Source organism: Urtica dioica, chromosome 11 (assembly GCF_054948205.1).
Source record: "Urtica dioica subsp. dioica isolate 48M chromosome 11, U.dioica_male_clone48M_v1_H2, whole genome shotgun sequence".
NCBI lineage: Eukaryota > Viridiplantae > Streptophyta > Magnoliopsida > Rosales > Urticaceae > Urtica > Urtica dioica.
In genome coordinates, this window is record NC_142766.1 from 5,857,547 (window position 1) to 5,869,909 (window position 12,363).

The window sequence follows — 12,363 nt, forward strand, 5'->3', positions numbered from 1 at the left end:
TGGCGTTTGTACTCAATTGCTTTGGAAATATAAGTATAACTTATAGGGCAAAGTTTGCGTGTGTACCTTTGAGAGTAATCTCTGAAAAAAAAAAAAAGAAAAAAAAAACCACTACGAGTCTAATATATAAATAAGGTCAGTGATTGAATGCATTAATTTACTTTTTTTTGTTGTTCCAGCAGTCGACATGCATAGATTCGAGAGTTTATCCACGGATGACTAATTCTCGAATTTTGAGAATGCCATTCAACAAATTCTCCAAAATTTACTTGTTGATGACTCATAATGCTAATGAGGGAGGGAGCAGTTCCTTCGAGGGTAGTCCTAATCAGCTTTGCTAAGAGGACTTATCATTCCTCAATGGTGTGAAGTTCAGAAAACAATTCTATTGCGCACTAAAAAATTGAAACTTTATCTATTTCGTTAATCAATAAGTTTCAAATGGTTATTTTGTACAATATTTCCTTCAAAAACGGTCAACCAAAATCAGGTCGGATAAATTTGCCTATGATGAACTTGGGAAGTCGGGCCCCTAGGCCGGCCTATGTTGACCCCGGCCCTTGAAAAAGTTTCAGCCCTTTTTAATTAAAATACATTTATATCTAATAAAAAAAAATTAATATTGAAAAGTGGCTTTTATATGTAAAATTATTTTAACACTAAAATTAGTGTATTTTTTTAACATTAAATTTCTCTTACCAGACATATCATGCAAAAACATGGATTGGTTCGCTATATATCACGGGGGAGCTTAGTAATTGCAACAATTCTATTATACCATATGTGAGCAATCAGAAATAGTTGAATAAGAAGAAACCAAGAATATTCAATCATTTGTGTGCAAATTAGTTGTGAATAAGTATGATAGGTGCTCGTAGGGTAACCAAACAAATACATGTGCTACGTGAAACGGTAAGACGAAACCAAAGAGACGGGGAACAAATGCGACTTTAAAATCTGCAGATATGCATTTGCTTATGGAATTTACATGGAAGCTGCTTTCAACAAGAGCCAGCAACCTACTACAAATTTACATTTCTGACCCTCAATCTCCCCACACAAGGCAGCATTAGGGAAAAAATGGATTACAAATCAGAAAGGGTAAAAGAAAGAAAAAAAAAATCAAAGACGAATTGGATAAAGCGAGAAAAGAAAACACAATCAAACCCTTCCAATTCCCACTCCTATACCCAAGCCTTTGCTTCTCTCACCCTTTTTATAAGGATGGAAGCCAAACTCTAATTAAAATAGTATGACTTCACTGTTACTCATACCTGGAATCTAAAGAAGACCCATATCATTTACATATGATACTTCAACAGGGTCAGTGAGCCAAATCCTCACTCCCAACACCGACACTAGATTTGTCTACCATACGCACATTGTACTCCTCGTACACTCTTGCACGATTCTCAGCCCACCACTGCTCTGCCTGCTTTTCACTAAATCGTTTGCGACTGCATTCGACAAAAAATAAATACGGATGTTTTCAGATATCCGATAAGATGTATGTTCAAATATGTTCGCCATGGTTTGTTTTGAAAAGATGGTCCTGTTCAGTTCTACTAAGCCCGTGGAAGATTTATCGTCAGTAAGGTCATGTTCCCCAACACACATTTAAGTGAGAAACTTGGAGGTATAACATACCTGAAACGAACACGCTTGAGATCTTTGGCACCTCCAGGTAGGGAGGTCAGTGTAATATAAACACCTGGTTCATCTTGCTCAACCCATTCACTGTCATTTCTTGATTCACTATCTTTTGTCCGGGTCCCATTTTTAGATGTTGGATCTGCATGGGCTTGTTTATTATGGCTTGAATTACGGTTACTGGAGGTAGTCGATCCATTTGTATGCAATTGGCTGTTTGGTCCGTTTGAATCTGGTTCGTGGGATACCATTTGACTAGTCAATCGGTCAATAGGAGAACTTGAAACGTCACTGCCAAGAAGATCAGAGCTCAACGAAACAACGGAAGGTGATTTGACATTCCGGGAAGCCCCAACAGGTAATCTTTCTGCCATGTCTTTTAACTGCAACCATATAGATGCTTGTGTATTAAAAACAGAAACAAACTAACAAAAGCTAATCAAATGAAAGCCTTGATGATATTGAAGTTTAACCTAAGCACAGGCATGTGAAAAATCACTATGCAGCATTTGAGTAATAAGCATACATGGAAGAGTTGTAAGGCAAAATATTTCCAGTATTATTTTATAGGGCATATGAGTTTATTAAATTGTGTAACCTTATGCCGTAGAGCAGGTTTTCATATACATCATAAAAAATGGTGAAAATATAGAAGATCCACATGCAACTTATGCAAGAACTCTTGCATTTAAGTTTGAAAAGATAGCTGTATCTGATCATACACAGTTTGCATTAGTAGAAAAAAAAGAGGCGCAAATTTTTTTTAACAAAAGTAATGAATGTTTAGATCAATCTTACTTGGGCCGTAAGTGACTTGATAACTTCCTTTGCTGCCTTGCACTTTGCAGTCTCCTCCCCAGCAATTGCTATTGCTTCCTTTAGTTGTTTAGTTGTTCTTTCCAGCTCAATTTCTTGAAGTTGTGCTTTCCGTGTAAGATTTTCAACCTAAGGCAAGGAATGTCAAGACATCGTGCTGAGGAAGAATAAGCAAGCATAGTGCAAGGGAAAACAAGCACAATGTATAGAGAGACATCCTCACTTTCGAACAAGTGTTGCAAAATGCAGAACTTTTTGAGGTTTACAAAACAATAAATGACCAAACAGGCTTGAAGTTTTCAATATCCGATGACAATTAAAAGAAATATAGATCCAACAACAATTTCAAATATGACTAAGATAATAGAATTGATTCGACTTCCTAGGCATTCTAAGTCTCGCCACAGAAATAAGATTGGGCGGTATTCCTTACTTAAGGCCTTAATTATCCAGCTCTAGGTCCATACACAGCCATGCACTTTTCAAAAATTTATTAGCAAATTATAAAAAAATAATAAATAAAAAACTGATAATAATACACTAAGTTCAAAGTAGAGATACCTGTGTTCTTAGTTTGATAACCTCCTGGTTCAGGTTTTCGTTTGTCCTTTTGGTATCATCTAGAACAATTTTTGGTGATGTAAGTCCTCCGAGAGTTGGAGTTGGAGTCGTTGAACGAGGTGGGCTTGGCCGCCTTGAAATTGGGGACGTTGCTCGAGAAACAATTCTTGATCCAGGAACAGAAGCAGAGAAAAACTTTTTCGATGATCCAAACACTGGATTAAATGATTTAGAAATATTGATAGCACCCCACTGTGACCCAACATTTGGAACTGGTGAGACTCGACTACTATTTGAATCAAGTTTTTTGTTTTTCTTTGAGGACCGGGTCTCTACTTGCCTCAACGATTCCATTGAAGAAAATCTTGCAAGTTGAACTCGCGATCTTGTATCCATCTTTTCATCTTTATCAATAAACTCAGACCCGTGAGTAATAACCCCTCTTCGGCTTACCGAAGAGTGAGACGAGGCATCAGTTTCAAGGGCTTTTCTAAGTTTGCTATAGCAACAATCACATACACGATAGGGTTTGTTGGGATTTGGTGCCATGGACGCCTTGTGAGATTTCTTACTGCTGCATGAATGACAGAAAACAAGTCCACAGTTGTAACAGTTGTGGCGCTTTCTTTTGAAATTAAATGGTAGGCGGCAACCAGAACACATAGATTGATCGATTCCTGACACCCACTTGTGAAGGCATATAGCCGCGGTAAAATTGGTACCACAAGCTATGCTCTTCACTTGTTTGTCTTTCAATGCTTCAACCAAGGTTGGAGTATTTCGATCATCTATGTCCCCGTGACCTAATCGGCCATTCGCTCCTTTTCCCCAAGTGTAAACTTCAGTTCTAGAGGTTAGAACTGCAACATGATACGCACCACACGCTATTTCCTCCACAAAACTCTTGGCGAGTTTCCCGTCAATGCGGAGCGGAAGCTTTCCATCAGCTTGAGGGTTTCCTAACTGACCATAAACCGAGCTACCCATTGTATACACATGACCCGAGGTTGTAAGTGCAACGGTCAAGCTGTGTCCGCAGGCAACTTGACAGAAGTTTGGTTCAACAAGAGCAGCGACACATGTAGGAACCAGTTTTGGATCCCTATCACCATGACCAAGCCGGCCTTTGTCACCATCGCCCCAAGTAAACAGCTTACATGAAGAGCAGTTGCTGGAACTCGAGTTTCCGACCATGACTTCTACAACTGCAGCAGTATGCCATACACCACAAGCCGCTCGAACAGTTCGAAGCCCCTTCAGTGAATCCACTTCCCTGGGTATGGAAACACTTGTCCTATCTCCATGGCCCAGAACACCAAATGTTCCATCACCAAAGGTAAACAGTTGCCCGGAAGATGTTACTACAGCAGTGTGCCAGGGACCACAAGAGATATAAGAGACGTGTATTCCTTCCAGGGGACCGTTAACTCTTTTCGGTATCCAGTGACTTACTTCATTCCCGTGTCCTAGAAGTCCATAATTGTATGTACCATCACCCCACGTGTAGAGATCACCGGAAAGAGTCACTGCACAGGTATGGTACTCCCCACAAGCTACGAGTTCGATGTTTGTATTGCTCAACGCGTCGATTAGTTTTGGATAATAAACATCAGAGTCTACACCGTGACCAAGCCTGCCTCCTGATTCTTCACCCCAAGAGAAAATTTCTCCATGCTTTGTCACCAGAGCAGCGTGACGTCCTCCACAAGCAATGTTTTGTACATCAAGAACTACGGCAGATTCTAACTCCTTGGGTAGCAAAGAATCCATTTTTCCACTTGAAGAACTTCCAACTCTGTGTGACCCACTGCCCAAAACTCCATCTCCCATGCCCTCGCCCCATAAAAAGACATCTCCCAAAGCATCACCATCATCATGACCAGAACCCTGGCTAGATGAGCTAACAGCACTTGATAGACTGACTCTAAAAGCATCCATCGCCATAGCCTTCATGTGACCATGTACGCTATCTGAGCCCCCTGAGGATATAGAATGGACTGAAGCACTGGCAGAATCTGAGGGGAAGAAACCTTTTGGAGGAACAGCATATAGTATCACATCAGATAGTGCCTTGTCCAGATTTTTTGGAGGGCTTTCATATGGACTGTGAAGACGAAGGTGATCTGAACCATCCTGGATTAGATAGAACATGACCGATAAGTACAGAGGCATTATGTTTCCCTGTTCTTTACAAGGTATTACAAGTTACTAACGACAAGATTAATGATGAGTTTGACGATATAAGCTCTTTTATATTACCAAAAGATAAATAACGTTACGAAACTAAAGACCTTCAGTACATCAGCAGAGTTTCAGAAGAGCAAAGAAGGATAATAAGTGTGTGTAAGAGAATTCACAGTTCATACCTTCTGTAAGCTATCATTGCTACCAAAGGGTGAATGCAAAGGAGAACTCCTTCTAGTGTATGTTCTGGGACTATTTGCCTCAGATGGGATCCCCTCACTCCTTGACTCCGTTCTCCATTTACGTTGATGACTACGGGATATCAATGCTTTTAACCCACTAAACCATACCTCAGCTTCATCTTTATCTTTGCAAATCTGCAGGCAAGGCACGGGAATAAGCTATACTCTAGTTGGCAAATCCAAATTCGTAAAACATAACCAAGTGACAGAAACAGTAAAGAAGAGAGCCAGAAAGTATATAAAGGGCAAGCGCAATCCTTACTAGGTCCAGAGATCTATCATTGTATATTAAAGAAAATGACTGATACTCCTTCTCTGGTCGTGGATCCCTTTGAAAGATGGGCTGGAAAGGTTAATTCACAAGTTAGTCTCTTATAAGGATCTTCTTTATAAGTGTAAAGCTATCAAACAAATAGAAGCAGCAAATTTTAGATGCATCGGCAGACATGGAAATACCTATCTCACTTTTTGAGACCGGAGCTAACATTTTCAACAAAAAAACAAAATAAGATACCGATGCTGATACTGCTTACAGTAATTTAGCAGACGTAAAGAAAACACACAGAGTGTGATCACAATAAGTTCAAAGTTCAATGTACTTTTCAAAAGTCTCAAAGCATTTTTTATAAAAAAAAAAAAAAAAAAAAAAAAAAAAAAAAAATCGGTGCAGTAGGAAATTTAATGTTTTCTAGCAACAAACATCAAAACATTTAAGTCGGAGGGCTTATTAATTATACAGTCTCCTTAAAAATAACACTTACCGTCCGTTGTCCAGAGATAATTCTAGATACATGGCTGAGTTTAAGGTGCTTCTCTTCTTTCCCTGATAGCCATATTAAGACACATTCATCCTGAAATCAATAAAGTAAGTAACAGCTATAAGTTGATGAAATCTTATTACATGACCAGCTACAACACAATGACATGAGCAAATAAATTATGCAGGACATGGAAGAGGAAAAAAATCACATTCCCAGTGTGTTTCCGGCCCCAACAAGTTTTAGATTCCATTCGCATTGAAAATTTACTAAAAAACACTACTGATAAGAAAAGAACTAGTTGTAGACAGTGTTAAAGAGTAAACCGCAAGCAAGTAGCCTGCTGATTTGCACATTAGGAATTGCAAATACGGAAATAAAGATAAAGAGACAAGACCAGTCTTCAAAAAAACGAAAAAAAAAAAATAACAATAATTAGAACTACACTTACATTGGAAAGTCGGAAGGGACAGAACTTGGGCTTCCCTCTCCTACCATACTTTAGTAAGCATGCCCCTTTCTTAAGAGCAGTAATAGCCTGTGGCAAAGGTGTTCACATGGATGATTAGAGGATTCACATTGGAATCAAACGAACATGCGGAAATTCAAATGATTTGTGAAATTAAGAACAATATAACAACAAAGAGAAGGTAGCAAAGAAAAAAATAAATTCTAGGGGAAGAAATACGGAAAAGCAGAGGCATGGTAGTTCATACTACCAGGGTATAGGAAAATCCACTGGATGGTTTCAGAGTACAAAACACTATTTCCCACGAAGTACGATAGAATGGGATTCCTTTCTTGATCATCCATGTAGCTTTCTATTTCCCCCACAGTAACTGGAGATGTATGCGAAATATGTCTAAATAACTAACTCTACATGGATTTGCGTCACTAATAAATCTATCGACAGCATCAATTTGGGCATAAAACTTTAGAACAGCTAACCCAAAAAATGACAAAAATGAGGGTTGGTTGCAAGTCCTCCGTTATTACAGGCTACGAGAATGTTGGATTTCAGCAGGAAAGCTTAATCTAGTTCAAAGTGCCACAGCAACATTATGGACTACATTTGACTTAAATATCAACATCATCATAGCTTACATCATAAACACTAGTGGCTTTAAACAATAATCAGACAACCTATAAACCTATATAGGTATAACTTTCCCGCATTTGCTAGCATCTAGACAATCGAACAAAATAAAAGGCACAAGCTATGACTTAGGCGTGCCAAGAAAAGTATGAGATCACTAGAGCAATACCTGTTCGGTGTCCCTCTCTGCAGTACCAGTCCTACTGAGATCCGAAGCCATCCTATCGGTTCGAGACATTACGCGAAATTGAGACACGTTTTTTCCTGCGAATCAAACCCTAAATCTGGACTCCGATTCGAGGAAGAGAATCGCTTGGAAGCAGAACCTGCCATTCACGAAACCCTAGCGAGAACTCTGACGCTAACTCCAAATTCACTCATCCAAACAGTCCCAGATCGTCACCGACAGTCGAATCGAACAGCACAGCGCACTCCTTCGAGGACCTACGTAATCTCTCACCTACAGCTCTTCCAGAGCTACCACGACCAGCTTAGAATCAAATGGTAAAAGTAATTCAATTAATCGATACTTCGAATAGAATCTTCCGAGTTGGGAGGTACGAGCGAACTCAGCTCGAAGGGCTTCTAGCTCGGCGTGATGAGGCTTTGAGTGACGAAACGAAAAGGAACGAAATGTGAGTGAATGACTGAGGAGTCCACTGAGTCCGACAGTCGCGGAGTAGCTGAAGTCTTGCTGAGTCCCCGAGTCGCTGAACTCGAGAGCGAGATTCTGACCGAGAAAGTACGGGAAAAAAGTGGGAAAATCTAGGAAAACTATATGATCTGACTATCAGTTGCAGAGGAGAGAGAGAGAGAGAGAGAGAGGTTTTTCACCAGATAAAGAGAATTGAAATTATTTTAATTTTATTTTTAATTATGTTATGATATTTACGTCGTATATTAGATAATAATTATTCATTTTTTGTAATAGTAATATCAAGCAAGATAATAAGAGATACTTCCCTAAAAACACACACAAACACACACATATCATACATGTATGATATATATGTATATATTATAAAAACTTTATTTTACTTTATTTTTGGTACAGGAAAGACAGTAAACACGTCTGAACTTTATATTCCATGAAAGCATATTCTAATCCAAATAGTTTAAACATGCTTTTGTAATCACAACAATAAATAATTAACAAACTCTGATCGTAGTAATAGAAGTTCCAACGAATTTTTCTTCAAAAATATAGTACATCTCTTCCTAAATAAATTAAATTAATTAAAATTCATCAAAACTAATTTTGGTCGAACTTCTTATTTTGTAGCTCTGTGTTCGAAGTTGCTTAAATAAATAAAATTAAAAATTAAATTCTTAATTATTTAATAGTTAGACTGTAAATTCTTAAATATATATGTATATGACGAATTTGTTCTAACTAAGAGTAGAAATATCAACGTGGTAGCTAACTTGGTCTAGCGGTAATCTCACACTCACCTCGACGGAGAAGTCATGGGTTCAAGCCCACATGGGATGCAGAAATGCATGCCCCTTAGGATTTATTCTAATAAGTATGTAATCTTGGCCAATAGTGTCATCTACTATGTAATATTGGCCGATAGTGCCACCTGCGCTCTGCACTGCTAATATATCATGTAATCTTGGCCGATAGTGCCCCTACTAAAAAAAAAAAAAGAGTAGAAATATCAACAGATAATAGATAGATAGAGTGATGAAATAATAGTTGTGGATACCAGAATAAATCCTTGTAATTTGGGCCACCTCTCAAAGGCCCGATTTATATCCTGGGCCCCGATTGATGAATAAAATCTAACCAAGCCCAGCCCGCTCGGATTAGGATTACACACAAAAACCAGCTCGCAGCATCTGCCCCGTCAGTTCCGAAGAAGCAGTCTCCGAGCTGACCACCCCGCGAGTCCGGAAGAAGCGGTCCCCGAGCTGACCACCCCGCGAGTCCGGAAGAAGCGGTCTCCGAGCTGACCATCCCGCGAAGGAATAGGCCAAATCACTCCGCATGCAGCATCGCAGAACGCTCCAGACCGACCACGTGTCCACCAGATCGACGGAAGAAGAGCAACGATCTCATCTATAAATAAAGGAAACAGCAGATCTCGCAGGGGACATTATTCATCATCATTTTTGTATCTTCAATATTCTGTATTCCCAAAATATATTATGTTGTTCTATGTTCGATCGCGATCAATTATAATAAAAGTTATTTTTTCAATTTATTTTCTATTATTATCTTAGTCGTTCTTCATTATTACTCCGAAATTCAATTCTAGTTACGACGAATCCTTGAGATCCACTTCATATAAATAAGTCGATATATTCAATATAATATATATAATATCGTGATTGTTGAGAAACAGATTTCGACATCAACAATTTGGCGCCGTCTGTGGGACATACTCGAAATCAAGAATTCTAACCTCGAAGAATTGAGTTAATCTCAAATCACGAAGTATGGCTAACGAAAATGAACAAAATAATGAATCGAGAGGTTACCTCCGAGATCAAATCTCTTTTGGAAACTCTGGTCGCTGGATCGACCGAGAATAGAGAATTCCAGCAATCTACCCGGACTGCCTTGGAATCGCTGGCTGCCGAACAGGCCGCGCTCAGAGCCGCGTACGCAGCCGATAAGGCTGCAGCTGAAATCGCGAACTCATCAGTTCGACCTGTCGCCCTGGAGATAGGGGATCGAGCTCTCCCGACGGTGACTAGTTTGGATTTCTCTAGGATCCCGGTCACCCCGTCAGGGATAGGATCATCCTACCTAGTGTTTCAGCCAGGGATGTATTCACATCCCGGAGTGATCACCCCGGGATCCTTGCCAAGCTCCAGCAGGATTCCTCCTCCCCCGGGAGGATCGCCACCTCAGCCCGCACCTCGTCCGCTTGGCGCTGAAGAGAGGGAAGTCCCATTAGCCCGACTCCCCGCGTCATCTGATCACCCCGCGAGCTCAGACAAAGCTCCAGCGCAAAACCAGCCAATCACTAGTACTGCTGCTACCGTCGCTTTTGTGACCCCAGGAGGATCCGAGCTCGTGACCACCAGGCCCGAGCTGACCGAAATGGAGTTGTTTCGCAAAATGGTAGACGACAAATTTCGCGCTGTTCACTCCAAGATGCATTCTGCCACTAGCTCGGCCCCTGAAATCGACTGTCTAGTAGCCGAAACAGGACGAACCCCCTTTTCAAAAGAGATTAGTAAGGTCAAGATTGGAGATGCGGGAAAGGTCCGACTCCCTAAGTACTCCGGTACGACCAATCCTAAGTCTCACATGACAGCCTTCCGAATTGCCATGGGTCGAGCTCATCTTTATGAACACGAACTCGAGGCAGGATATTGTCAACTGTTTGCCGAAAACCTAACCGAGGCCGCCTTAGATTGGTTCTCCAGGCTTGAGGAAGGCTCGATCAGCAGCTTTCAAAAACTGTCTACCGAATTCCTTAAGCATTACTCTATGCTCGTTGAAGACGAGGCCACCATGGCAGACCTGTGGAATACCCAGCAAACCAATTCCGAGTCCCTCAAAGGCTACATGACTCGCTTCAAAAGCATCATGGCAAAAATCCCGAACATCGATAACGATTCGGCTTTGACCGCTCTAAAAAATGGACTGTGGCATGATTCTCGTTTCCGAGAAGAGATGATAGTCAACAAGCCACCTACCATTGAAGATGCGATTCACCGCGCATCGAACTTCACAAGAGCCGAAGAAGAAAGGAGTTTCCTGGCTAAGAAACATGGTATCAAGAAAAGTACACCGGGAAGTCTAATCCCCGGGAACTCGCAAGGGGTAGGACCCAACAGGATAGGGAATACAATCTCAAAGAAAGCGGAGGCCCCACCAGGCTTCGCGTTCAATGTGAACGATGGGAATCGCAGCGAAGCCACTAATAAGAAATGGACTAGAGACCCTAATGCTTATTGCGAATTCCACAAAAGCAATGGCCACAGTACGCTCAATTGCGAAACAATGAGAAAAGTCTTAGCAGAAAAATTCGCTAAAGGGGAGCTGAAAGGAATTGACTTGGGACCCCCTCTGAAGAAAAAGACTTTCAACTCACAACCCCGAGGAAACCCTTCTCCCGGAAAAAGGGGAAGAAATGATGAGCAGGATACTCAACCCGAACCACAAACAAAACCTAGAATCGATTGCATTATTGGAGGTTCGAAGTTCTGTAGGGAATCAATAAACTCCATAAAGGCTCATCAGCGTCAGCTAAAGAACACCTCTACCAGTCTTCCCACGGAAGGTGAAGACGAAGTGTTAATCTCCTTCAAGGGAAGTGAGGTAAAGGGGCTGGTCACGCCGCATGACGATGCCCTGGTTGTCGAACTAGATGTATCAAACTGCATTGTGTCTCGGATCCTGATCGATGGAGGAAGCTCAGTGGACGCGATCTTCAGAAATACTCTGAACAGGATGAACATCGACGAAATCGACATCGAAAGAGAACCAACAGAGCTGACCGGTTTTAACGGCCTGGTAACGCCCTCTATGGGAGTAATCAAACTCCCTGTCCAAGCAGCCGGAATTAATAAGCTCGTCGAGTTCGTGGTTCTCAACTGTCCATCACCCTTCAATATGATACTTGGGAGGCCGTGGATTCACAGTATGAAAGCCGTCCCGTCCACATACCACCAATGTGTTCGCTTTCCCAGTCCAAATGGGATCGCGGAAATCCGTGGAAGCCAAGAAGCATCTCGAATGTGTTACATGAGCAACCACAAAATAAAGAAAGAACTATTGAATGGTGCCCCATAGCAATTAACGACTGTCGGAACCACTGTTTCCACCCTGGAAGACACCCAGGATTCCCCTCGTCCCGAGTTAACAACCCAAGTACAGCTCGATGGATCTAACCCAGACCACCATGTTGGGATCGGATCCGAGCTCAAAGGAAAAGTAAGAAGAGATATAATAGCCTTCCTAAAAATAAATAAAAATACATTCGCATGGTCCACCGAGGACATGCCAGGCATAAGCCTCGACGTGGTGTCTCACCAACTCAACGTTGACCCCAGCTTCAAACCCATCAAACAAAAACGGCGAAAACTCGGCCCCGAC

At 41.2% G+C, this 12,363-nt stretch overlaps 2 protein-coding genes across 2 annotated transcripts; one reads left to right on the forward strand and one right to left on the reverse strand.

Moving 5' to 3' along the window:
* Positions 1-930: 930 nt before the first annotated feature.
* LOC149380853 (PH, RCC1 and FYVE domains-containing protein 1-like) lies at positions 931-8,126 on the reverse strand. The gene is made up of 9 exons (XM_089601990.1): positions 7,477-8,126; positions 6,663-6,749; positions 6,215-6,304; positions 5,716-5,796; positions 5,394-5,588; positions 3,028-5,160; positions 2,449-2,595; positions 1,648-2,033; positions 931-1,457 (listed from the first exon to the last, which is right to left on the reverse strand). The coding sequence occupies exons 1-9, from the start codon at positions 7,543-7,545 to the stop codon at positions 1,325-1,327; spliced, it is 3,321 nt and encodes a 1,106-aa protein (XP_089458116.1). The 5' UTR covers positions 7,546-8,126; the 3' UTR covers positions 931-1,324.
* Positions 8,127-9,774: 1,648 nt separating this feature from the next.
* Positions 9,775-12,060, forward strand: LOC149380854 (uncharacterized). The gene has a single exon (XM_089601227.1). The coding sequence runs from the start codon at positions 9,775-9,777 to the stop codon at positions 12,058-12,060; it is 2,286 nt and encodes a 761-aa protein (XP_089457353.1).
* Positions 12,061-12,363: the final 303 nt, after the last annotated feature.

Coding starts and splice junctions, on each gene's coding strand:
- LOC149380853 (XM_089601990.1), bottom strand. CDS start 7,545: ATGTCTCGAACCGATAGGATGGCTTCGGATCTCAGTAGGACTGGTACT. Junction 6,305..6,662: donor GTCCCTTCCGACTTTCCAAT/GTAAGTGTAGTT, acceptor TATTGATTTCAG/GATGAATGTGTCTTAATATG. Junction 5,797..6,214: donor TTATCTCTGGACAACGGACG/GTAAGTGTTATT, acceptor TAACCTTTCCAG/CCCATCTTTCAAAGGGATCC.
- LOC149380854 (XM_089601227.1), top strand. CDS start 9,775: ATGAATCGAGAGGTTACCTCCGAGATCAAATCTCTTTTGGAAACTCTG.